The 27,911-nt window shown below is 45.4% G+C and overlaps 1 protein-coding gene across 3 annotated transcripts in view; it reads right to left on the minus strand.

Annotated features, from left to right (window-relative positions):
• DUSP22 (dual specificity phosphatase 22) overlaps positions 1–26,799 on the minus strand; it is a 70,249-nt gene extending 43,450 nt beyond the window's left edge. Inside the window, exons 1-3 of one of the 3 annotated variants that reach the window (XM_085888957.1) lie at positions 26,611–26,799; positions 15,151–15,184; positions 14,969–15,051 (exon numbers count right to left, since the gene is read on the minus strand). In XM_085888957.1, coding sequence (XP_085745083.1) covers positions 14,969–15,051; positions 15,151–15,184; positions 26,611–26,631 — 138 coding nt within the window. In that variant the 5' untranslated portion in view covers positions 26,632–26,799. Of the gene's footprint in view, positions 1–14,968; positions 15,052–15,150; positions 15,185–26,431; positions 26,534–26,610 lie in introns of those variants that run through there. The other 2 variants (XM_085888955.1, XM_085888958.1) reach the window with 2 other exon arrangements.
• Between the last annotated feature and the right edge of the window lie 1,112 nt (positions 26,800–27,911).

Genomic DNA, 27,911 nt, shown 5'->3' on the forward strand with positions numbered 1-27,911 from the left:
AATGGCATGCGGCAATATGACTTGATTAAAATAATAATAACAGTTCCAATGCCTGCAAAAGCAAAAATAAAAATAGAAAAGAACAATGTTTTTGAAAATGAAAATATCATTTTTAAATGACTCATTAAATCAACATATAACAGCTTTATTTCGAGCGTCGGTTTTGCCGAAGCAGTTTCTCGAATGTGGTTACAATCCTGGTCGGGTCAGAAACACAGAAAGTCAGGGCACAGGAAGTCAGGGCAGGAATTTGGAATTTGTTCAGGTTACGGGTGAAGGTCGCCTTTTCTTTGCATAGGACACCGTGCGATCGAACGTTCATCAACGAATGCCGGCAGATGGGATGCCCAGTTTAACGTCAATCCGAAGGAGGACAAACACACTGATGAATAACCTTGACTCTCAATTCATACATTGTTACCTCTGCCACTAAAAGGTGGAAGGAGGTTATGTTTTCACCCCTTTCTGTCAGATACTTGGCAAAAAAATATTTTTGCAAGGTACGTTGTTCTGTAGCGTTTGTCTGTCTGGTTCTCTGTTTGTCTGTTTGCAACATGATTTTTGGCCACAGTTTTCAAGCAATCGTTATGAAATTTTTTTGTGTATGTGGTTGACCACTGGCCAAGGACAACAAAGTCTATATTTTGAAGATCCGAATCCAGATCTGAGAATTTTTAAAGTGATTCTTCACCATTGAAAGAGAGGGCCAAGAACTACATATAGCCCAATATCTCAAAAAGTTGTGGACGGATTCGGATGAAACTTGGTGGACAGGTTGGGTGTGTGACAAGGACGAATTGATTCAGTTTTGGTGAAGATTCAAATCCCAATCTGGACTTAAGAATTTTTCAAGTGATTCAAGTGACCATTGAGAATGATAGGGCCAAAAACAATATATAGCACAATATCTCAAAAGGTTATGGATGGATTCCGCAGAAACATTGTGGACAGGTTGGATGTGTGAAAAGGACTAATCGATTTAATTTTGGTGAAGATTCCAGTCCGGATCCAGATAATAGAATTTTTTCAGTGATTCTTCACCATTGAGAGATGGGGCCAAAAACTATGTATAGCATGTTATCTCTAAAAGTTGTTGATGACTCGTGACAAAATGAGGTGGATGAGTTGATTAGGTGACAAGAACAAGCCGATTCGATTTTGGTTAAAGTCCGGATTCAGATCCGATCCATCAGTGGCATACAAAATTTAAACTGTTCAGCCTGGTGGAGGTATGCACTCTCCCAAGTGCCATTCCGTTTCGCCAAGTGGCACCGAGTGATTTTTCATTTGTCTGTTTGTGTGCAGGATATCTCGAAAAGTTGTGGACGGATTCGGATGAAATCTTGTGTAAAGGTTGGATGTCTAACAATGAAGAACTGATGAGATTTGGGTGAAGATCCAGATCTGGATCCGGCTACTCTAATTTTTTAAGTGATTCTTCACCATTGAGAGATTGGGCTAAACCGATATAGCACGACATCTCAAACAATTAGACAGATTCAGCCAAAACTTGGTGGACAGGTTGGGTGTGTCACAATGACAAATTGATTCAATTTTGGTGAAGATCCAAATCCTGATCCAGAAACGAGAATTATTTAATTTCAAAGTGATTCTTCACCATTGAGAGACGGGACAAAACGATATGTAGCACAATATTTAAAAAATGTATTTGGCCCCGATATGTTCTGGTAGATCAGGCATTGCATGGCGGAGGTACGCGCTCTACCGAGTGTCCTATTTTTCTCTTTGATGATCAAGCCCGAGACAAACCACATTATACAGGTTTGCAGTAATATTTATGCAAATCACAATGCACAAGGTCAGCGTTATCAAGTACAAGTAACAGTACAAACGACAACTTACAACTTGCTAAAGAGCCGGGGCTCATTGAAGGGTTTACGCCGAAAGTGGCAGTTGTCTAAGAACAAGGGTTAACTGAGTATTAAGTAACGAATTGCTGGAGTGTTGGGTAAAACAGATAATGAGGATTAAAAAAAAAAAAAACCCCCAACATGATTACGCTTAGTTTGTTGATACAAGAATAATCAACTGGTCACCCCAGTAGTGCAAATTACAATAAGTGTTCATTACTAAATACGAAATAGAGAGCAGCTGTGCTGAAGGTGCAGTTATGCAAATGATAAAAAAGAAAAAGAGCAATGGGAGATTGCAGATCCTCACCAGGACTTTTGTGTGGTGTTTGTGCACTGGTGTGTTAATTAATAAGAGACATAACTAGAACTGCCACCACGAGTGGCAGTGATGACCAGGTCCCAAGACATCCCGCTTTGATGCAAACCGGCTTTGGTCGGAGACCTGACCCTGACTCATGAGTTATGACGTTTATTGTACACCGCTCCTTCTCAATGCCATATCCAGGCGATGCATGACGTCATCGCCAGGAAGGGAGAAACTCAGTTTTCATTCCGTTTGTTTGTTTTTCCAGGTGATAGATATTTATCTTGCCAAAACGAAGTTTTTGCAAGATATGTTAGTCAGCTTGTATGTTTTTTTTTTTTTGTCTGTAATCACGTATAAAAAATTCTGCAGAGCACAGTTATCATCGGAAATTTTTGTAACTTCGCATATCAGAGGCCTATAGAGGTCCCTTTCAGTGCACAAAATTTTGAAGGTCAAGGTCACTTTGGCGCAAATCAGGGGAGTCGACGAAACCCTTATTTTTTGAGTAATTTTAATCGGATCGTCTTCAAACTTCATGGGAATATAGTTCATTGTCTGGCGCTCAGCTGATTAGTTTTTGGTGGCGATTGGCCTTGACCTTCATGGTTTGCGCCTACGGTCAAACATATTTGACCCCTAGGTCAAATTTTCAAGTTTTAGGAACCATATCGTGTAGTACCTCAAATTGAACACCTCGATGAGTGCTTTCTAGATATGTCAAGCTTGAGACATTATGACGTCATTTGGTGACGTTATGAGGTAAAAGCATATTTTTCATGGTTACTCTGTAGAACGATTCTCAACGGAATCTCTCGTAGGCAGATATTCCTCAAGGAGTCGCTCCTGGTGGATAGCAGCTCTGTTCACCCCAGTGTGACCTTAAAGAAGTCACACGTGGTCACCTTTTGGCAAGATACGGGTCACCCTGCGGGTGACATTGGTTTATTTTATTTTTTGATTAATAAAATTAATTGATTAATTACTTAATTATTATGGATTTATTAATTATTTATTTTATTTCTCATCCTGGCAATATCTCAGGCTCCTTTTGAGCTCAAAAGCTGATATGTGAACATGACAGTGACCAAGTGATTTGGCTAAAAAGAGTATTTTTGATTTATTGATTAATCAATTGAGTGATTAATCGTTTTTCGATTAATTACTTCATTTTCAAAATGTTACAGATTCGGATGAAACAGTGATGGTTTCAGGAATGCTATTCGGCAATTGCTTGAGAAATTAATTCGTTTATGATTCTTCTTCTTCTTCTTCTTCTTCTTCTTCTTCTTCTCCTCCTTTCGGCTGCTCCCGTTAGGGGTCGCCACAGCGGATCATCCGTATGATCCGCATAGTGATTTGGCACATGTTTTACGCCGGAGGCCCTTCCTGACGCAACCCTGGTCGCCTCTTACGACACAGGGATATGGTACACCTATTTTAACCGAGGTATACACCGGCCCAGTACACTGGTACTCATTTCGCCGACCTCGGAAGGATGACAGGCTGAGTCAACCCCCTGGTGTATTAATTCAGTGGCCCAACGAGGCTTGAACTCAGGACCTTTTGGATCCCAAGCCACTGCCCTAACCACTGCGCCAACACACCAGCTTAGTTTATGATTATTATTTATTTTAATTACGCAACTAATCAATCAATTATGGTACACCACTCCCTCCCAATTCTGACTATGTGCTGCAAGGCGGCATCGCACCAAGATGTTGCGCACTGGAGGATTTGTTGTTGATTTATTTGGCATGGGGCGGTGTACTTTGAATGTGCGGGTACTTTTTATTCAATTGAATTCACAATGGGATTAAAATAAATTTAATTCAAGTCAAATGGAAGACAAAATACTGTTACGGATTTTAGAATCCGGTCTGATGAATGCATCCACACATCCAGGTCCTCAGACAGTTATTTCCTTAAATGCATGTTCAGGATAGACCCATCCCCATGTCGAATGGGATCTTAAATGTGATGCGTTGAGAAGGGTAAATAGTGAGGTCGCTTGAGGAAATTACCGTTACACACTGAAGAAAGCATGGGTTTTTGGATTTCGATAGAGCTGGTCATAAAAGTAGATTTTATCCACGGTGACACGAACACCATCCTGTGGTGCATGCAGGAGATCTGCCGAAACTTTCTCGATAACCACACCCATTTTCTTTCTTTTTGCGGTGGAGGGACAGGGAACGCCCCGAATATGCTCCTTTTTTTCTTTGGAGAAACGCAGAAAGCACGACAAAATGGTGGCGTCGAAGGGCGAAAGTGACGAATTCGAAACTTTTTTTTTTTCCGCCGATTTTGTAAATTCTGACGATTTCTGCCAATCAACATCATGAATTCGGTACGTATGACGAACGAACACTATTATTATATCTCCACAATGGCGTCTACTTCCTGTTTCTCATCCAGTCCAATGTAATCTTGTCATCTTCACTCAGTGGTAGTTCTGCAGCATAGCAAACCAATTGTTCAAATTTGCATAAAAGCACCAATTTTGGTGCTTTTATTCAAATTTGAACAATTGATCTGAAATATCAGACTACACTGCTGGACTATGGATGTTAGCTGGATGCGAAAGGGTGTGGCTCATCAAGGAATTTGAGACAGATATATGTGGCGACGTAGACTGTGAGAGCGACCATCACGAGCAAGCTTCCGCTGCACAACAGAGGTTCTGCAGGCATCTTGAAGGCCTATATCAGACAATTATTAGAAAGGGGCAACCCATTTGAAGTGGACTGTGCTGAGTTAGTGACCCTTAGCAGAGACTCTGCCCCAGACGACTCTGTGGTAAACTTGAGAACATTGGAAAAAGTTGGGAAAGACCAGTACAACGACTATGTCCAAAGTGTACTGACGACATGTGACCGTTCAATCCATGACCCGATGAAACGCAACAAAATCACCATCTACACCAAAACGAAGAAGAAACCAGCATTCAAGGGTTAACATGTTGTGTTAATAATTGATTATTCATTTTCATTCAAGGGTTAACGTGTGTATTAATCGACATCGACAGCAGTGTCGATCCAGTGGCTTAAGAAAAGCTGTGCGCATTGTAAATGTGCAAAGTCGTCACTACCATGCACATCGCTGTGCAAATGCCAGTGCAAAACCTGAAGGTATGAGTGCATTTTGTACCACAGAGGCACATTTTGTTCTCCCATGTTCCAAACACAGCAACCATCACGGTGGGAGGGTCAATGGTTGTCTTGACCGGTTATCCGACCCGAGGATTGAAAGGCAGTGTGTTCAAGAGCCTTGAGGATACGAATTGAAACCGCCTCGTACATAACTCCTACAACATGCAAAGGAAGTCGATTTTATCGACATTTCCATGTTACAAGGGCTGTATGACCTTGACCTCTCAAGGTCATTTACTGGTGTGTTACCGCCTGTTAAAAACCCAGTCATCCATTGAAAGCATCGGCCTGCATTGAAATTATCTCGTTTCAAGTGCAGTATCCGAATTTCATTGAACCAAGGTAGGTTTTGCCGATATTTCGAAGTATCTAATGTATGACCTTGACCTCTCAAGGTCATTTGCCAGTGTGTAACCACGGATGAAAAAAATTTGTCTTCCCCTAAAGTATCATCCTGCCAAATTTCATGCTTTCTTCCAGTCAGTAACAGTACTTCATACTTTCGCCTATAAGCGACCTCACGAAAAGGACAGATCCCCTCTCTTATGGGAAGCTTTTTTTTTTCTTTACCACGGACACGCTCACACACATTTCTTTCACGAGCTCTGAAGCCCGCCCTCGTTTTTCCTCAGCAACATTCCTTCGCGCAGCTCCGACGCCTGCCTTTTTGAGAACGCACGGGTCGTCATGGTAACCGTGCCCCAGTGGGGCGGGGTGAGCTTGGGGTGGACGGCACCCCGCGGAGCAGGCCTGAGAATATAAAAACGAGCGAGAGAAAGCATGAGGTGCGTTCTGTGAGGAGAGACGTTCTGTGAGGAGAGACGTTCTGTGAGGAGAGACGTTCTGTGAGGAGAGACGTTCTGTGAGGAGAGACGTTCTGTGAGGAGAGACGTTCTGTGAGGAGAGACGTTCTGTGAGGAGAGATGTTCTGTGAGGAGAGATGTTCTGTGAGGAGAGATGTTCTGAGATGTTAAAAAAACGAGCAAAAGAGGGATGTTCTCTGAGGAGAAAAAGTCTGAGGAGGAAGAGTCCAGAGAGGAAAAAGCAAAGGGCAAGAAAAGCGACCAAGAAGCGGGTGTCTAACCAGCGCCGAAGAGACAATTTGCCCTTCCGAGTGCTTCGGCAAGCGAGCGTGTGGTGCTCGTGTGGGTGTGAGTAGTGCCAACAAGTGAGGCTCGGGTCGATCACAGACACCAGGGTCTAAACCCGCAACGGACGATCTTGGTGCTCTCCAGACGTCGAATGGCGTTCAAGGCTGCCCTGCGAGAGTGTGCACGGCGAAGCTGGGTGCTGGCGACGGACGTGACACGCACGCAATTTCAGGACGCTTTCGCTTCACGGACGACTTTCTGGTGGGCGAGATGATTCTTCCCCTCCCTTCCCCCTGAATGATCTGTTGGGTACCCTTGTCTGCGTTTAGCTGCAAGTAAGTCAACCCCCGATAAGCATCTGCTCTTTGTCTCTTTCCTGGCATTTTGATTGACTTTGCTTTGAAATTCTTTATTTTCCTCAGCAAATAAAAAGTTATTTTTGTTTATTTATTTCATTATTAATAAATTATTTGTCGATTTCCAACCTGTCTGTGTTTGTCCTTTCCTTCCATTGGTCAAGCATTGTTCGAACCGAGATAGACTGGGAGGTAATTACCACAGATTTGACCAAAAAATTGTCGGCACGCACCAGTGGTTAAAACGCTCGGCCGCCCTAATTAAAATCTAATCAGATAATATTGTTGCTTTGCCGAGGGTGCGCTCCCCGTTCAGGTAACCACATGACCTCCAGTTAAACGGAATAATTAGACGGCGGACATTGGAACTCGTGGTTGACTGGGTGGCGTTCGTGGTTTTAAAACAACCCACCATACCATAACGTTAATTGTGAGCGGTGGCACCAGGTCCGGCTCTACCGAGGACAACCGGGGATTAATCCCCGAGTGACAAGCTGGTGTCTCGGTATCCGTGACCGCAACAATACTTTCGGTTCAGTACTGCATTGGAGTCATCAAAGGGAAACTGAACAAGCAAAAAGCAAAGATGAAGTCATCAGGAGGAACCTGGATAAGACTTGGGTTTCAGATGCTACTCCTCTACCCTCAAACCCAATCAGGCACAGCCAAGTGAACCTTATTCAAAAAAGAAAAATTATAAAAATTAAAAAGAACCCAGATTCAAAAAATTTAATAATTTTGGCTCCCAGACAATGCGTTCACAATCAGGTTGAAATATAAAACATATGCTCCCCATCACTACTCGATCATAATTGTGACGTTTCATGTCGGTTGATGAAGCGGTTCAAGAGAAATAATTTTTTCAAAAGATGTTCAATCTATACATTATGGCTGCCAGACCGTGTAATGTATCAAATATTCGTAAACACCCTGGTATCTCTAAGGCTTGGGGAACATTTGTGTGAAGTTTCCCCTTGATTTGTCCAGCCATTCTGGAGAAGAGGAGTTTGAGAGGTTTTAGTGTAAATCCAACATGCCTGCCAAACCACGAGACCTCTGGGATCTTATATAAAAAATATTGGGAGCATTTTGTTCCACATGGATAGGTGGTGAGAGCTGCAAAGTTTTGCCTTGATCTGTTCAGCGGTTTCAGAGATTTTTGAAGGTTTTTTTTTTTGAAGAAAAAAAAAATATGGCTGCCGAACCACGTGACTGACCAATTTTTGTTCTGTTGACAAATTTATCCCAAGATGACCCTCAAAATCTTTCATACTGATTGGATGTAGCGTTTTACTTAACGCCATTATAACATCATAATGAGGGCATCTATGACTGTACAAAAATTATACATATTCCCCATGAGGAGTACTTGCCATGTTCCAAGATTCAAATTTTTCCATGGTGCGGTTTTGGAGATGCAGAGGTCAAAAGTTTTTTCTTTTTTACAACATGGCTGCCACAACACGTGACCTATGATGTCATAATCACTAAAACATTCAACATGAGGAGTTGCTTCTATGGTGAAAATTTGTCAATCCACCAAGCGGTTGCAGAGAAAACCCATACTGAAGTTCTGTGTGGACAAACAAAGACAGACAGACAGACAGACAGACAGACAAACGGAACAAAATGCAATACCTTCTCCTCTGGCGAGGGTAAAAAGTGAAAAAAAAACAGAGATACATACTGTACATTCGTCAAGTTGTTTTATAATAGGCATTTTGGCTGGTTACTTTGAGGCATTTATTTGTGTGCGGACCGCCAATATTTGATGCCGAGTCGGCCACTCGCCAGCACTTGCAAACACTTTAAACCCTTGCGAGAAGGTCAATACAGCAGGAAACATGGACCAGTCGCAAGGCCTCGGCCAAGCAGCAGCTGAGAGATTGTTCAGTTGCAACAAATATAATGTGTGGTATCAGTCTTCGAGAGCACTCTGTCACATGTGGTCAAGCTTTAATCCAAATTTGTGAGCGTTAACCACAATGAAGCAGACACAGAGATGCCAACTTTTGGAAATCAGAATTAGGGAGGATTTGCAACCGACACCAAATAATGTGCGCGAAGCGCACATCTCGAGCGCGGAGCGCTCGACCCTTGCGGCGGGGTCCAGGGCCCGCCTTAGGGCCCTGGAAGCTCTGGGGTTCTAGACGCTCTCTCGTGCCCTCTGAGCCCTATTTTGGAGCATTTAACATGTTAAGAATTCCCACTTTTTGAACAAAAAAAGGGGAAAATTGAGCACTTTTTAATGTTACATGTATGTTAATATTAGTAAGTTAGGGGACAATCAAAGATTAACAAAAAGCACAAAAGAAGCAATATTTTTCTTACCTTACTGGCTGGTACTACTGCTGCTTGCTTTTTCCATGGCAGCTTTGCTGAGTGACAGCTGTGTGGCTCTTTAGCCCTTCTGATTATGTCTTTGCTGTATTCTCTCTGGTAGCAAGGGGTGCTATGAGCTAGTTTTTCAATTAAGAGAGCTTCCAGGGTTTTGACACTCAAATTGGGACGAAATTCAGTATGATTCTTCCGTACAAGACTGAGTGCCCGCTCACATGATGCGTTCGAATGAGGAATGACCAAGATTCCCTTCATCACTTTGCTCAAATTAGGATACTTCTTGGCACCAGTGCAGGGATCTGTGAGCTGTGAAATCCGATGCCACTGCTCATCCACTCTCACTGTCTCAGTAGCAATTGTAGCTATGGAGGCGTCTGCCTGGTAGTGAGCGAATTCACTCTCAAGACTGTCTATGTCACTATCACCGCCACTGAACAGACAGGGGAATTTCTTGATGAAAAACTCCACACAGTCAAACCCCACTTCTTGGTGTAGCTTAACATCCAGCACCTGAGCATGCTTGGCTAATTCATCATCTAGCGGCCAGGTTTTGAAGATGTAATTGCAGGCTTTCACATAATATGAGCGAACTGCACTGAAGAAACCTTGGATGTCTGACTCACTCAGAATGAAGGTGGATTTCTTGAGACTCCTTTGTTCCCTTATATACAGTTTGGCAATGTTCCCAATCATGAGGTCCTCATCATTCTTCTGATGATTTCTGTCAGAGAAGGGTACATTTACCAGAGCAACCGATGACACCGATGGTTTCAAAAACCGTACGAAGATATCTTTCAGAAGACCATTCAATTCTCCGTGCAGGAGATGAATACAGGGTTCGTCTCTTTGGAGCAGAAGATTCCCCTTCTCAAAAAGCTTGTTAGCATATCGAAGGAAGAAACAATAGAGTTTTGTTTGTGGAGACAAGAACATCCTGTTGACACGTTTTTCTCTAGATTCCTGCACAGTGTTTGAGGAAGATGCGCTTTTAGTTGTAGAACTCGTAGTACACTTAGCCGCAGGGCGATCACACTTGCGTTTACTGCCAGCAGAAGAGGTCAGACTCGTAGTACCAGATCCAATTTTACGTTTGAGGAGAGAGCTTGAGGTAGGTGCAGCCAAGGAAGAAGACCTCTGATTCGAAGGTTTTGCTGAGCTTCTATCAAGTGATTTGGCAAAAGCAGAACTTAACTTGGGTCCTTCTTTGCCTGTAGATGGGACTATCACAGTCTTTCTCGACTCTGAAGGGATCTGCTTTGTAGATGAACGTGATGAAGGGCCGGTGATGCTACCTGCTCTCAGCATTGGTTTTGGTGCTGTCCCTGCTGTCTTCTTCGCAGCAGATACTGCAGTGGTAGTGGTGAATGCTGCTCCACTAGTGCTTGATCCTGCAGTGCCAGTACTGGCAGTAGATACAGTGCCGTCCTTCTTGCTCGTTGTTAGTCTTGGCTACAGTTGGTTGCATTTTTCTTCGTACTTCTTCTTTGAAGAAGAGGCGAAGTGGCTCCCACTGTTCAATCAGCCTGTCTAGGCACTGACCAAGGGACAGCCACCTTGTTGCGACATGCTTCAGAATCTTGTGTGTCGGGGCATCACAGAGTTCTTGCAGTGCTTTCACTCCTTTGACGCGTTTACTACTTTTGTCCAAGTAGTAGTAAATATCGATGAGAAAAGTCATCTAATTCAATGGGTAAGGCCTGAGCCGCCTTCTTGGCCGTATTGTGCATCATTGCCGTATTGAATCTTGTTTGCACGCAGGCAAACTTAGCAAACCTTGCTTCACAATCCCAGCACTGTTGTCATAGAACGAAATCAGGACAGGATATAGCTGGGCCTCACCACTATCATTGCTACCGTCTGTAGCTAGGCTAAATGGAGCTAGTCCAGCAATATCGGCAATAGATGAAGCAGTAACATTTGACAACTCACCAATTATTGCTGAAGTTTTTGTTCTTGCACATCCATACTTTGAAGCAACTTTTGAATCTGGAAACATCTTTTGAAATAGAGGTCCAGCATGATCTGAGACTGATATGGGCAAGTTATGTTCCACAATAAATCCACTAAAGAGAAGTTCCGCTCGGGTAACATCCTCTTCCTCGCTTGTCCCTTGTTTGGTGAAATAATTCAGAAGTGTACCGGTATTCGTGCTCGAAGATCTCTCCTTTGCAATGTCTGTGTGCCGTTTGCTTCCAACGTGCTTCCGAATATCATCGCGACCTCCGTGCTCAACTGAAATATCAACGCCGCATACTGTACAATACGCATGATGAATTCCTCTTTCAGACTTTCGAATACACGGGTATTGGAGACTGTATTCGGTCTTGTACTTGAGACCATTTCTTGGTCTTCGTAAGCTTCTTTTCTGCCATTTCGTAATCAACATCGAGGGCTTGAAGCATCGGTAACTTCGAAGTCGATGTTCCACAGCTGCAGCGCGACTCGTAGAACTCTAGCGGCTGTTAAATTAAACACCGCACGGTGGCCGCGACCGCCGGGCTGGTACGGGGCCCAGCTGCATGCAGTGAGCGTATCGCATGCATATACACTGTGCATACATACCGCATGCACTGTATTGCACACATACCGCATGCACTAAATCTCAGTGCATGATCGCATAAGCGAGATCCAGACCCAATGTTTCGCTGCTCCTCATTTGAATTTGCAATTTTTTACGTACAATTTGGTAGCAGCGAACGTTATGGAGTTACCACATGCTATACGTAGCAGACGATGCTTTTCATTCAATTCTCATACTAGTACATTCTGATTAGTGAACAGTGCAAAAATATCAAAATTTCGGGAGGATAAGGATAGTGATCGTAAGGGCGGGAGTTTGGGTGAATTTTCGGAAGCCTCCCGATGAAATCGGGAGGGTTGGCATCTGTGCAGACAGAATGAAGTTGTGCATTTCAAGCGGTCTCAAGAATTGAAATTGAGAGGAAGAAATAAATGAGTGGATCAAGGGTGGGAGAAGCTTAAAAAATTGTTTCAAGAAGAATACAAAAACTCAAAGATCACAATCAACGGAGAATGACGGATCCAAAGATGAATTTTGTTTGACGGCATGTTGGACTCCATTTTAAATCAATCAGCAACAAAGGGAATTGAATGTTCAAACTCAGCCAACTACGCTGAAGCACCGAGTCATACTTTAAAAGTTAAGGTGATAGATAGGTTTAAATATTTCCGTGTGTGTCAATGAACTTGCGGAACCATACATGTTAATTCTTCTCAATGCATACACGCGAAGCATCGTCAACACACGCATGAAGTGACCGAGCGGGTTTTGCCACCGATTAGATGAACGCTAACCAAGCTGCCCTCGTAATATTGCTCGGCTTTATTCTTCTTGGTCCATTGGAAGAACATAAACATTCATCTTAAGCAAATCACTTCTTCCCCCAATACATATTGTTGCGGGCCGGGTATCGGCTGCGAGCATGACCACGAGGTGGATCAGTAGGATCGACTCTACCGAACACCCGGAACCTAGATCGTACCTTTCGGAAAACTCCAAAAGGTACGGGTCCCTTACAGGATCGTGAATTGTCAACAAATCAACCACGTGGTACAGGGTTATTTGCCAAACTTCAAAATACCAAGAGGCCCACGTGGCGAACTACCGAGTATTCACACCCTCGACAGAACTCAAACTGGACAAGTCGTTTCCGTGCTCGACGCGTGCGTAACCCGAGCGGATGGTTACCGAGGTCCAGTCGGTCCAAATGCACACAACTATGGCAACAACGGCCTTCTTAATTCCCTAACACGCACCTTGCTAAACCAACAAAAGAAACACAAAAACGAGCTGCAACATTTAACAGGGGAATTATTTATAATGGGGGGGGGGGGGACACACAAGAGCAGAGTTAAACCGACTATAAAGAAATGAAATCATGTACAGCACAAGCACTTAACAGTTCCTACTTAAAGACGGGGCCACAGACAGTCGCACACCACCAAAAAACGGACCCAAATGGTCTTTATTACCCCTTCGGCTAGGAAGGAAGTCGAGCTGCGGGAAAAGAATGTGGCAGGCTACCTGGCCGCGAGCGCACGGCTGGACGTCCACCCCCTCCCAGAGCTCCGGTCACCAGAAGACGGATCAGGGCAGCCAGACGCAGACCACGCCAGCGACGAGATGAGGGCAGAGAGCCAGACCACGCCACCGACGAGATGAGGGCAGAGAGCCAGACCACGCCAGCGACGAGATGAGGGCAGAGAGCCAGACCACGCCAGCGACGAGATGAGGGCAGAGAGCCAGACCACGCCAGCGATGAGATGAGGGCAGAGCCAGACCACACCAGCGACGAGATGAGGGCAGAGCCAGACCACGCCAGCGACGAGATGAGGGCAGAGCCAGACCACGCCAGCGACGAGATGAGGGCAGAGCCAGACCACGCCAGCGACGAGATGAGGGCAGAGCCAGACCACGCCAGCGACGAGATGAGGGCAGAGCCAGACCACGCCAGCGACGAGATGAGGGCAGAGCCAGACCACGCCAGCGACGAGATGAGGGCAGAGCCAGACCACGCCAGCGACGAGATGAGGGCAGAGCCAGACCACGCCAGCGACGAGATGAGGGCAGAGCCAGACCACGCCAGCGATGAGATGAGGGCAGAGAGCCAGACCACACCAGCGACGGGACGATCCGAGAACCAGAGCACTCCAGAAGACGGGGCGCAGATTGTTTGTTCTCTGTTCCTTCGTCCTTTTCGGGTGTGGTTCACTCATCGCCCATTGGCCGCAAATGACACCAAGTTCGCTGATTGGACCGGGGGGGGGGCGACAGCCGTCGTGGCGGACCGCCCCCCAAACAAGCAGAGGAATATTATCCTGCGTGGACTGTGCACATTGGACGACCGCCAGGGAACTAGCTCGCATCTGCCTGATTGGGCAAGAGCGACGTCAGGTCCTTGTGAACTCTGCCCACGTACGTGCCGACACGCACGTAGGCAAAGGCGTCGGTGTGAGGAAGCGAGGTGAAAGCAATTTGTTGTAGTTATAAGGGGTGTAAAATGAAAGAAAACCCTGACTATCAAAATAACTCCACAGCGCATGAACATTTAATTACCCATTAAACAAGGGAAAGGGGGCTATCTATCCACATTTACTTATCGAAATAACTGAGCTATGGGGACCTGAATGTCTGTGCACAAGGCTCCCAAATTCATAACAATATTACATACCTCATAGAGTTATCAAACGTTGCTAAAAAGTTCCTTCACTATCAGAGAAAAGCATGTGTACTGTATTTCAACTTTTCTGCCATTTTTATTTAATTGTTTTCACAAAGCTATGCTTCTGGTGGTCACCATTTATGATAGCTGGCACAAATATCACGGTACAGTGGTATGATGAAACTAAAGATAAAACTAAAGTTCTGTCATCTCATTGTAAACTGTGCCATGTTTGACAAAACAATGACCCAAGATATCGTCATCTCGAAGCCATTTAATTGCAATCATCTGATCTGGGAAAGGTCTGCTCTTAACTTTCATGGCCTTATCCGAGAACATTTTTCGGACTGAGAAAATTTACTTTCACTTTCCCTGGTGTTTGTTACCGCTTGTTTAATATCTATTTCATTTGCTCAATAATGCAGGGTGTGCAACAGTGAGTAAAGCAAGGTAATCATCAGTAAGCGATATACTTTACCAGATAGAAAACGTATGGAATATTCAGAAGATGAATTTTTATCCTTATTTTCAGTTTGCATCATCTCCACATTGTGTGCAATGACACCAGAATATATCGTTATTCAACATGATCTTTGGCTTTCAAGCTCTTTCATTCACCTTGACAAAGGAACACAGCAAACCAAACAAAATGAAAGCCAAAAAAATACCTCCAAAGCTTCCCGAGCCGTATCGTGGATGGAAAGAATGTGCGTGATGTTGTTTGCTTGAAGAGCTTCCTTATCAGTGGAATCTGTCACACAAAAAGCGGTTTCTTGAAACCATTTCATTGCTTGCTATCTATATACACACCAACTTCATTACCATGCGATACAACACAACAGAATCTTACCCCTTATGTTTCCGAGAAAGAGACCGTCCAAAACCTGCAATTGAAGGGGAAATTGGAAAAAGCAGATGGAGAATATTACAACTCACTTTATGTACTTTCAACTCTCAACATACCAATCTATTAAATTTGTTATGGCAATAAAATTTCTATGTTGGGAAGCCTATTAAAAGAGAAGAAAAGGAAGAGAGCTGAAGGGTATCGGTTGCTCAAGAGTCAAGGATTAAAAGTCTTGAAACACCATCTTTGAGGCATTTATTCGTGTTTGGACGGCCAATAGTTCCTGTCAAGTTGGCCACTTGCCAGCATTTACAAACACTTTAAACCCTTGCAAGAAGGTCAATCCAGCAAGAAGCATGGACCAGTCGCAAGGCCATGCAGCAGCTGAGCAAGACTGTTCAGTTGCAACAAATATAATGTGCGGTATCAGTCTGCAATTGACATAAAAGTAAATTTTATTCAGATCAGATGTATTGCAGAGGCAAGAACATTTTATAAATCCATATTGTGAAAAGTTGAAAACAACAAAATTTGTAGTTGTTTTTTCCCCCCTCCAGATTTTTTTTTTTAAAGGCTCACAAAGTAAGCTTGTTTGTCATTCTCAAAAGAGCACACAGCTCAAACAATGCTGGGATCCCAAGTTTAAATACGGTATCGATCGGTTTGTCCATTTTCAACAATATTGTTGCGAATTCGCGCCCGCCGGCGTGCGAGCGGCCACGTAACTCGAATCGCGGCATGTCGCCCACCGGACGGACAATTCCGTCGTGACCCTCTCGGACTAACGCCGGGAACTAGTCACGGGTGGGCCTTTCGGCCTCACCACGATCGTGCCAATCGGCCCCCCGCGTGGGATAGGGTTGTTCGCCAAATTCGACCTACCTAAGTACCCACACGGAGGGTAGACCGGGTGATCGCACCTCGCCGCAGGTCGACTTCGGACACGGGCCACTTTAAGCGACCCATTCCGTACTATCGGGATAACCGAGCGGTGTTATCGTCAACCTCGACGGTTCCGATTAATTATCGGGTGTATTTAGCCCACTACCAACCCTTTACGTGAAGTAAGATGGAGATTCAAGAGAAAAGACGAAGCGAAACGGGAAAAACAGTTCAACATAAGGCACATTTATTCCGCGGCAAACGGAAAGCACACATATACAATTACAACAATTATGCACCAAAAGCAAATGTAACAAAAGGAACACAACAATGCAGATCTACTACCGACTACGCGAGCACACGGCAACACTTACACAGTTTTACTTTACAGACGGCGCCGACAACACATATACTCAAACGCAAAAGAAAAGGGCCACCCTCAACGACAAGGGGTGCAGACGGGCCTGTGGGCCGAGACCGCGTGGAGCCTACCCGTCTTGTGATGAGCCGCAAATGCCGCGGCGGTGCCCCGACTCCGCGCTCCTCCGCGGGTTTTGTTGGCACTGCTTGGAATGGGGTGGGAACGGGGCCCCCTTTTCGCACTATCTCAGCGCGGGGGGGGGGGGAAACAGGGGGGTTGTTGATGCTCTTGGGAAAGAGGATAGCCGGCCTGCTTGGGTCCCGTGACGAGTGACTCCACTGCGACCTCGACCGCGCTCCCGGCTTCCCCTCTCAACAGCTCCCCGACAGACTCCGAACCCCGACTCTCCTCCAGACCCGTCTTGACTGCTGCTGCCACACTCTGCTGCTGCCACACTCCGCCGCCGCCACACCTCTCCAACTCGCCCGAGCCCAAAGCTCCGACTACCTCCAACTGCTTCCGAACCAAAACAAAAAACTGACTCGATTCGCCCCGCGCTCGGCGCTTTATAGTACGGCAGGAGGATCCATATGCAAATTTTCGGATCAGGATGAGCTCGGGGGCGGAGCCACGCTCGCCCATTGGATGGAGGAAAAGTGGGCATGAACCTCCCCTGATCCTCGAATTTGGATATATCGATTCTACTCCGAAGCGCCTGGAGGCGGGGCCAAATCGCCCTGCGCTTAATGATTGGAGGGATCGGAAGTGGGCGTGTATCATTCCTGATCCGACTTCCCCTCGGAAAGGCCGCCCCTTGTACCCGCGGCTCAGCGCGCGCCCCACACGAGGCCACGACAGCCCGACGCCCACAAGCGGCGCGGGAACGGCCGCAGAAGAGGCGAAGGTGGCGGAAGGTCTAAAGTGGCGGTCCCCGGCCACGGCGACGCCCAGAATGGCGGTGATGCGATGTTTGCGAGAGCGAGTTGTGAAGGTAAAGGTCGTGGCTGTTGGCGTTGTTGTTGTTGTGAAGCGGCGTTGCGGTTGGTGGTTGTTGTGTGATGGCGGTTGAGACGTGGTTAGTTCAAAATAAAGATAGAACAGAAAAACGGCTATCTTGAAGGGTCGCAGCCCGAATGAATCACATTTATTCCCTCTAAACAATGGGTTTGGGCTAACTACACATGTACTTACAGAGATATCTCACCTACAGGACCTGAATGGTGGTTTGCGAATTTCCTCAACCACAACAATATTCTACAAGTCAAACAAATACAGGCATTTCATAATTTATCCTCATCATACATTTGATGGAGTTTACTGACAAGCTCCTCGATGAGCCTGAAATAATTGGAGAGGCAATAAAGAAATAGGGGCAATACCGCTGGGCACTCACCTGGTATGTTATGATACTGAGGAGGAAGTCAACGTGGGACGGAATCAGGAAAATGTGCCAATGAACCTAAGTTATAGCAAATATCTATTTTGGGGAGAAACCCACCCCTTTCCCCCCCACTAAAAACCCACTTAGACCCCGATTTTTTTTTTTAATGCCGTGAACAAACTTTGAAACATCACTGGTGATGAAGGTGGTGGTCAAATTTCATTGGGATTGTGAGTGTAGTTTCTGAGAAGAAAGCACACACCTATTTTTGGGGGCAACTCCCTGAATTCCTCCTCAGGGCCTGATTTTTTTAATGGTGTGAACAAACTTTGTTACATAATGGGTGATGAAGGTTGTGGTCAAGTTTCATTGAAATCATGTGTGGAGTTTCTGAGAAGTTGCAAGTGTTTGTGGACAGACGGACGACGCACCATCCCATCAGCTCCCTGGAACTATGTTCCAGGTAAGCAAAAAAATGAAGTCCTGTACAATACTTAAGCCAAGGTGTGGCCTTTATCGAAGATTAAGCAGGCTATTTTTAAATGTTAAATATCCTGCAAAAGGTACAGAGCAACATTTTGTACGATTATATATCATTGTTTCGGTCTTTTCCACACACTACATAATCAGGAAAAGTTATTTATTAATTTGACAGTAACGTGATATACATTGACGAATATTATTGTTGCGTTATACAGCCACCGTAAACATGGGCCGTCAGCGCCAGGATCTTTTATCCCGTGAATGGCTGAAAGGTCTCCAACGACTGCGCTCAGTGTAATTAATAGACAACTTTACCGTTAGGGACCTGTCACACCTTGACGTTTTAGCCAGTGTATGGCAAGGTCTCAAAATGTATGTAAAACGCTGGCGTACGCTGAACTATTGATGTATTTTTTAAGATTTGGGCATATAATAACGTGTTGGACGTATGCATAGCATATTAGTAACGTACACAGAACGTTTCAATCACATATAGATAACTTATACCAACGAATGCTGAGCGTGTTGTCGGCGTTCACAATCTATGCCCAACGATAGTCTAACTTATGCATAGCGCGCGGCAGCGTATCGCCGACGATCACGTGGCGTAGGCTATTAATAGGCTGCGGCTCAACGATTCAAATCTTAACCGCACGAGACATCAAAGTGTGAAGCCGCTGTCACACCTTGACGTTTTAGCCAGCATATGCTGACGTATGAAAAATTTGCCGAACCAAGCTGGCACACGTCGAATACGTTATGGGTAAATATTGTATACGTTAAGAGCACGCTGGCAAACGTCGTAGTACGTTGGTATACGTCGAGAAATTTTCAGCATGTTGAAAATATATCGACGTACTCGGCGTATGACACACGTTCCGCAAACACTGGCCATAAGTTGCATGCACGTTACGTGATCGTTGACACACGTTACTTGTACATTACTCATAAGTCGAAACATCAATGTAATGGTTAGCGTCAGTGTTCCAGACTCCTGGTTTTTTTTTTTTTTTCTTCGGTACGACGGTGATGTTGACACTTCGATTTCTAGTGCGGTTATGATTTAAATCGTTGAGCGGCAGCCTATTAATTACATTATATCATAACCGAACTAGAAATTGAAGTGTTAACATCACCGTCATACCGAAGAAAAAATAAACCAATGTCACCCGCAGGGTGACCCGTATCTTGCCAAACGGTGACCACATGTGACTTCTTTAAGGTCACACTGAGGTGAACAGAGCTGCTATCCACCAGGAGCGACTCCTTGAGGAATATCTGCCTACGAGAGATTCTGATGAGAATCGTTCTACAGAGTAACCATGAAAAATATGCTTTTGCCTCATAACGTCACCAAATGACGTCATGATGTCTCAAGCTTGACATATCTAGAAAGCACTCATCGTTTTGTTCAATTTGAGGTACTACACGATATGGTTCCTGAAACTTGAAAATTTGACCTTGGGGTCAAATATCTTTGACCTGAGGCGCAAACTATGAAGGTCAAGGCCAATCGCCACCAAAAATTAATCAGCTGAGCGCCAGACCATGAACTATATTCCCATGAAGTTTGAAGGCGATCCGATCAAAATTACTCAAGAAATAAGGGTTTCGTCGACTCCCCTGATTTGCGACAAAGTGACCTTGACCTTTGACCTTCAAAATTTTATGCGCTGAAAGGGACCTCCTATAGGCCTCTGATATGCGAAGTCACAAAAATTTCCAATGAAAACTGTGCTCTGCAGAATTTTTTTATACGTGATTACAGACAAACAAACAAACAAACAAACAAACAACAAAAAAAACATACAAGCTGACTAACATATCTTGCAAAAACTTTGTTTTGGCAAGATAACAAACAAACAAACAAGCAGTCATAGACTGGTACTTACGAAATTGTCAACTTGACCTCTGACCTTGTCTAATAAAAGCTGTCTCGAGAGAAGGTAGCGACACAAACCAGAAGTTTCTACGATGATTCTGTATCAAACCATCAAAAATCGTAATGTCGACCGAAGCAAAAATCACCATTTCTCCACGCAATTATATTATACCTTAACGTAACTCAACGACGCGTCTGCTCGAGAGCACTGCATCACGTGACGACCCGTGACGCGTCGAGTGAAATATTTTTTATACAATCTTAAAACGTCTCCAAAACATCCGATTTTTACCAGAATTTCGACAACCGAGTTTTAAGCGTCCTAAGCGATCGCAAAAACCGAAGACAAAATTAAAATCGAAGTTAAAATGAACTCGTAACGTCGAGCGAAGCAAAAATACTCCATTTCTCCACGTGAATTTACGGAATTATGTTTGACCTCACTGTGACCTTGACCTTTGACAGATTTTGACCAAAATCTAATCAGCACTAGCCATCACTCTCCTGAATCACGTGGTGTAATTTGACATTGGAAGCTTCTTCCGTTCTGGAGTTATCGTCCCTACAAACAAACAAACAAACAAACAAACAAACAAGCAGTCATAGACTGGTACTTACGAAATCGTCAACTTGACCTCTGACCTTGTCCAATAAAAGCTGTCTCTTGAGAAGGTAGCGACGCAAACCAGAAGTTTCTACGATGATTCTGTACCAAACCATCAAAAATCGAATGTTTTGGATGTTTGACCTCACTGTGACCTTGACCTTTGACCGATTTTGACCAAAATCTAATCAGCGCGAGCCACCACCCTCCTGAATCACGTGGTGCAATTTGACATTGAAAGTTTCTTCCGTTCGAGTTATCATTTTTTGGATGTTTGACCTCACTGTGACCTTGACCTTTGACCGATTTTGACCAAAATCTAATCAGCACTAGCCATCAGCCTCCTGAATCACGTGGTGTAATTTGACATTGGTAGCTTCTTCCGTTCGAGTTATCTGTACCAAACCATCAAAAATCGAATATTTGACATCACTGTGACCTTGACCTTTGACCGATTTTGACCAAAATCTAATCAGCACTAGCCATCACCCTCCTGAATCACGTGGTGTAATTTGACATTGGTAGCTTCTTCCGTTCTCGAGTTATCGTGCCTACAAACAAACAAACAAACAAACAAACAAACAGAAACGGAAGGCATCAATATACTTACGAAATCTTTAGATTTCGTAAGTAATAAACACACAAACAGACACACAAACACACAAACAGAGGACGGAAGTCATCAATATACTTACGAAATATTTAGATTTCGTAAGTAACAAACACACAAACAGAGGATGGAAGTCATCAATATACTTGCAAAATCTTTAGATTTCGTAAGTAACAAACACACAAACAAACAAACAGAAACGGAAGTGATCAAAATACTTACGAAATCTTTAGATTTCATAAGTAAAAAGGGAGTGAGAGTGAGAGGGCAAGTGGGAGGGGGACAGGACAGACGGACACACGTGTATAGGAACGGGGGAGAAAGAGACAAAGACAGAGAGAGATAACCTTCAAATATGAGGGTAGAGTTAGGTACGGTTAATGCCAGAAACGAGCTGACAATATGGCTCAGAGGTACGTACACTGGTCTTCAATTGTCTCGCATGAGCTTGAATCCCAGCCCAGATCGAAACCGTTATCCCCGTAATATGTGCCATCCCTTGGATGAACCTTAATCTGGTGGCCTGTTTGCTGCATGAGATGGTGGACATTAAATATCCCATGTTGTCCTTCGCGAAGAGTAGGTGAGCTATCTCTGGAACTGTAATGTCCGGAGGGCAGCGTAACGTCGGATAGCCGTGAGGATTGTCGAACACTGTTTATTGCCCGTCCGGATGCACACTACTACAGACTACACAACGCCTCAGGCGGCGTGAACACCTATATCCCGTGCAGGCACGTGACCACTCCAAAACCACTCCTCCACGCCTCCACCACGCTCCCCGCATTGTGCCCTGCCCCCGCAGGCCCAGTACACCACACTCCTCCCTCCTAAAACCACGATTACAAAATGACCATCATAATGATAAGCATAATCGACATAGAATACCATGATATAAAACCACGATTACAAAATGACCATCATAATGATAAGCATAATCGACATAGAATACCATGATATAAAAGCAGAGGTACAAAAACGATAATAATCAAAAAGCACAGGCACATCACACCATATAACGTGTCGATGTGAGCGAGTTGAACTTCAAAGTAATGGACAGGTGCTCGAAAACTGAGTTGCACGACGAACCCACAAAAACCCTGACCGCGTTACAGATATCAAGAAGCAAGGTGGGAAGCACAGCATCACTACGCAGCAGAAGCGCCCCCAGGCGGCTCATGCTTAAACGCCCTCCGGCGAGGTCGTGACGACCTCCCGAGCGAACCTCCCCCGGCCGACAAGGCGGCACATCTTCTTGAATGCGACTGGCTCGCTCCAATCCCCCGCTGAAATCGCCTGAACGACACGAGTGTGCACTGTACCATGAACGTAGCGGGTGCGCGAGAGCCCGTCACCGCTGGCACGGCTCTCGTTGCTCCAGACCCGCATATCGTCGTCGCCGGAGGCAATGAACGGCAGCCCAGGTTGCATCGTCACGGCTCCTGCCGCCAGAACCTTGCCCTCGGGTCTCGAAGGCGGCACAGGTGCACCTGGAGGTACGAACTCCGAAACAGGAACTGCGAGCCCCTCCCCTCGCACCACGAACCGTGGGAGCGCAACCCGCTGACCCTGATGGGCAACCAAGACGTGTGCCCTGCCAACTGCCAGTAGCGCTTCACCGGCATACATGTGCAATGCTAGGGTAGCACGAGCGGACTCACCTCGACACACGATCAGTGCCCCGATCATCTCGACCTCCACTGTCATTGACCTTGTCACCTCTGGACCAATTGAAAACAGGTTCAACATCGGCAGCATCTCCCGCTCCGGGTCGCCAGGATCTCTATACCCAGGCTGCAAGACTCGACCCGGGGCGTAAAAGTGTACGCCATGCACAGAACACCGTACCGGCAGTAGGTCTCGACCCGGGACGTAAGGGTCGCTTCGCACACCGCCATCCATGACCGTTATGATGGGCAATGACTCTCGGCACACACACCGTAGACGTCCCTGAGTGCTCAGACCGCCGTCCGATTGACTGCATTGCAACGCTCGGTCCCGACCCGCGCCGAAGACCGCGCGTGCGGCTGTGCGCGCCTGGAACACCGCGCTGACCCCCGGATCATCTGCTGCGCACCAACCATCGAGACCCCGGACATCCCTCAGAGCTTGTGCGACAGCCGACGCCGCGTCTGAGCTGAACTTCATGTCCTCGTCCTTTCGCCGTGGCCTCGCAGAAACCATTCCCGAGGTTTGCAAAGCAGAAATAAAACGAACTCCGAGCGCGGCCGTCGTCCACTCAACGTGACTCGCAGGCGCCGGCGGGACGTCAGGCTGCAGGACTCGACCCGCCCGAAGCCGTGCGCGCGAAACTCGCGATGCGCTTCTCTGGGACCCTCGCCCGGTGTTGAACTCGAACCGCGCAAGGTGAGCTGAGTTACTCGCTGCAACGATCCAATCGCCCCGGCCAAAGACTCCAAGTCAATACCGACGTAACCCAACTACTTCGCACACGCCAATCCGAAACAGACTCGTCGCCAATTGTAATGTCCGGAGGGCAGCGGGACTCGGATAGCCGTGAGGATTGTCGAACACTTTTTATTGCCCGTCCGGATGCACACTACTACAGACTACACAACGCCTCAGGCGGCGTGAACACCTATATCCCGTGCAGGCACGTGATCACTCCAAAACCACTCCTCCACCACGCTCCCCGCATTGTGCCCTGCCCCCGCAGGCCCAGTACACCACAGGAACAAGAACAAATTTGAAATCCCTGCTCCAACTACTGCTCGGAGAAGGATGGCAAACCGCCCAGTATAATCCCAGCCTATAAACTGCATTGACAGAACAAAACGTTCTGTAACAGTATGGGACATCGGATTAGAGAACCCAAAAAAGGTTAACCAACATGTTACTTTGCCTCACACCTTTGTCCACCTTCAGTTGATAAACCTATTTTTGGCTCACCTGGAACAAAGTTCTGGGGAGCTTATGGTTAGGCACGACCTCAGTGAGTCAGTCCACACTTGCAACTTCTCTGAAACTACAAACACAATTTTGATGAAACTTCACCACAACTTTCATCACCCGGTATGTACCAAAGTTTGTTCATGGCATAAAAATAATAACAATAGCTAAAAAATAAAATAACAAGCAGTCATAGACTGGTACTTACGAAATCGTCAACTTGACCTCTGACCTTGTCTAATAAAAGCTGTCTCTAAAGAAGGTAGCGACGCAAACCAGAAGTTTCTACGATGATTCTGTACCAAAATCAAAAATCGAATGTTTGACCTCACTGTGACCTTGAGTTTTGACCGATTTTGACCAATATCTAATCAGCACTAGCCATCACCCTCCTGAATCACGTGGTGCAATTTGACATTGGTAGCTTCTTCCGTTCTCGAGTTATCGTGCCTACAAAAAAAAAAAAACACACTAAAACAAACACACAAACAGATGACGGAAGTCATAAATAAGTAATAAATCTGGTCAAAAGGGGAAAACGGGGGATGGGGGGGGGTGTCTCGCAAAATCGGTATTTGCTTTATTCTCAGAGACTACACAAACAATTCCGATGAAACTTGACCACAACCGTCATCACCAGTGACGTACCAAAGTTTATCAACCGCATCAAAATCTGCGTTCATTAGGAGGGTCTACGGGTGGGGGCGAGGGGGGCAGTTTGCCCCCCAAAATAGTCATTTGCTCTCTTCTCCAAAACTACGCACACGTTTACAATGAAACTTGACCACAACCTACATCACTCGTGATGTATTAAAGTTTGTTCATGGTGTTAAAAAACAGAAATCAATGTCGAAGAAGGAGGGGGTCTGCAGGGGGGGGAGTTGAGTGACTGTTGCTCCTGATCCAGGTGAGCTTCAGGACGTATGGTCCTATTTTTACATGAACGATTGATTAATGGGTATTTAATTACTTCTTGATTGATGTTGATAGATAAAACGGCCTCAAAAAATATCTTCGGTATTTGAATATCAAAATGAATTATCTTAATTATTTATTGATAGTTAATCACAAACACGTTTTACTCACAAGATGCTTCACGACACAGGTTCGGTTTTCACCCCTGTCTGTGAGCAGGATATCTCAAAAAGTTGTGTTGATGGGTTCGGACGAAACTTGGACAGGTTCGGTGTGTAACAATAGATAATTTATTACATTGTGGTGAAGATCCGGATCCAGGAATGTTTTAAACGATTCTTCACCATTGAGAGATCAGACCAAAAACGATATCTGGCACGATATCTCAAAAAGTTGCGGATGTACGAGGAGTACGAGGAGTACGAGGAGTACGAGGAGTACGAGGAGTACGAGGAGTACGAGGAGTACGAGGAGTACGAGGAGTACGAGGAGTACGAGGAGTACGAGGAGTACGAGGAGTACGAGGAGTACGAGGAGTACGAGGAGTACGAGGAGTACGAGGAGTACGAGGAGTACGACGAGTACGACGAGTACGACGAGTACGACGAGTACGACGAGTACGACGAGTACGACGAGTACGACGAGTACGACGAGTACGACGAGTACGACGAGTACGACGAGTACGACGAGTACGACGAGTACGACGAGTACGACGAGTACGACGAGTACGACGAGTACGACGAGTACGACGAGTACGACGAGTACGACGAGTACGACGAGTACGACGAGTACGACGAGTACGACGAGTACGACGAGTACGACGAGTACGACGAGTAGTAGTAGGATAATGAGTAGGATAATGAGTAGGAGTATGGGAAGGAGTAGGAGAGAGAGTAGCAGGAGTAGGATAATGAGTAGGAGGAGTACGAGTATGAGAAGGAGTAGGAGAGGGAGTAGGAGCAGCAGAAGGAGGAGAAGGAGTAGAAGTAGAAGAAGCCGATTAGATTTTGGTCCAGGTGCGAATCCAGATCCGGCCTATCAATGGGACACAAAACGTAAACTGTTCACCTGGCAGAGGTATGCACTCCACCGAGTGCTGTTGTAGTTAGATGAGGATGTTTGTAATTGTAACGGTTGAAGTTGAATTCGTCAACGTCGAAAAAAAAAAAATCAATGGTTCATAATAACGGTTAAAAACGTCGCAATTCAAGGGAAAGTCGACAATGAAAACTGTAATTGTAATTACAATAACAAACCTTGTATTCGGAAACGAGTTCCTTTTTCATGCATTTTCTTTCTTAACGTTGAAGAAACCTGTTCGTCGTTACTCAAATAACCGGTGCACGGAGCACGAGATTTACTTCAGGCCAAAGCACCAATGAGCGAACACTTTCCACATTAAAAATGGCACACTGACGATGTGATGCGGACGAACCTTATTCATCCCGTTACCCATGGTGTGGGCGTGCTGAGTCCCGTCGTGCGTGCACTCACAACGCGCTTGTGTGCACGAAGGAAAAAGAGAAAAAGAAGAAGCGGAACAGGGGGGTCCGTTTTCAAAACGTGTTTCAACTGTAATACGTTACCGGACTTCCAGGACACGTGACACGAACAAAATACCACTTCCGGTTTAGTCAGCAATAATACACTTTCTCTGAAATACCAATATTTATAAGCGGTTACCCAATATATTTTATAATCGATCACGAACAACCTTATGTTCGGTATAACGCCGAGGCGTATTTGTAAAGTGTAGAGGAAAAAAAAATTGCAACTGAGCAACATATTGCAGTCCGCACATATACACCGCCACAACATATAGTTACATCTGACTTCGAGACCATTCATCAGCGATGAATGTCTCTCAGCCAAGAGTAACAAATTAAAGAAATAATAGTGTCATAATCAGAATAATTGAAGAAACCGATGCACACAAAAAAAAAGAATAAGAATCCTCAAGGGATTACAGATGGAGAAAGAGTTCTGTCAAACACCAGTCTGCGCTGGTTGTAGTACTGGTATTATGCACCAATGTACAGATAAACGGTGCTCACACCGTGTGGGTTGTGTGGTCGCCATCGCGGGCCGTGCTGGTTGCTGCCTTCGTCATAAACTTCATTGGATCTAAGCCTGGCCGTGTGGCATGTCTTGACCAAGTTAGCCACTAACGTGGTGACAGCGTTTCATGTCACGCCTTCTATTTTACTAGTGCGTGCCCGTACGTGCAAAAAAAAACAAAAAAAAACTTTCAAACCGCGAGCCAGAAACAACAACCACACAGGCCGTTCCTTCGCTCTCACGTGGCCGAACGGGCAAAAAAAAAAAGGAAGAATTGTGACGTCAATCGTGACGTCATAGCACCGTGTCCTGTCATTGGTTTGGTAAATAAATGGCCATAACTTGGGAACCACTTGTCCGATTAATATAAAACTTTGAAAAGGCACATCCACAGGGCCCCAGCAATATACCTGGCAAGTTTCAATTAGATCGGACCAGTGGTTGTCGAGAAACAGCGGTCACAGACACACACACACAGACACACACACACAGACACACACACACACACACACACACACACACACACACACACACACACACACACACACACACACACACACACACACACACACACACATTGCTGGAATTATAGATAGATTAAATCACGATATCCAGATTGAACTTGGCAGGTGAGCGTCAGCAAAAGGACCAGCTTTTATTTATTTGTATGCAATCTGT

Source organism: Eptatretus burgeri, chromosome 7, assembly GCF_056783735.1.
Source record: "Eptatretus burgeri isolate ZD-2024b chromosome 7, Ebu_testis_v1, whole genome shotgun sequence".
NCBI classification, from domain to species: Eukaryota; Metazoa; Chordata; class Myxini; order Myxiniformes; family Myxinidae; genus Eptatretus; species Eptatretus burgeri.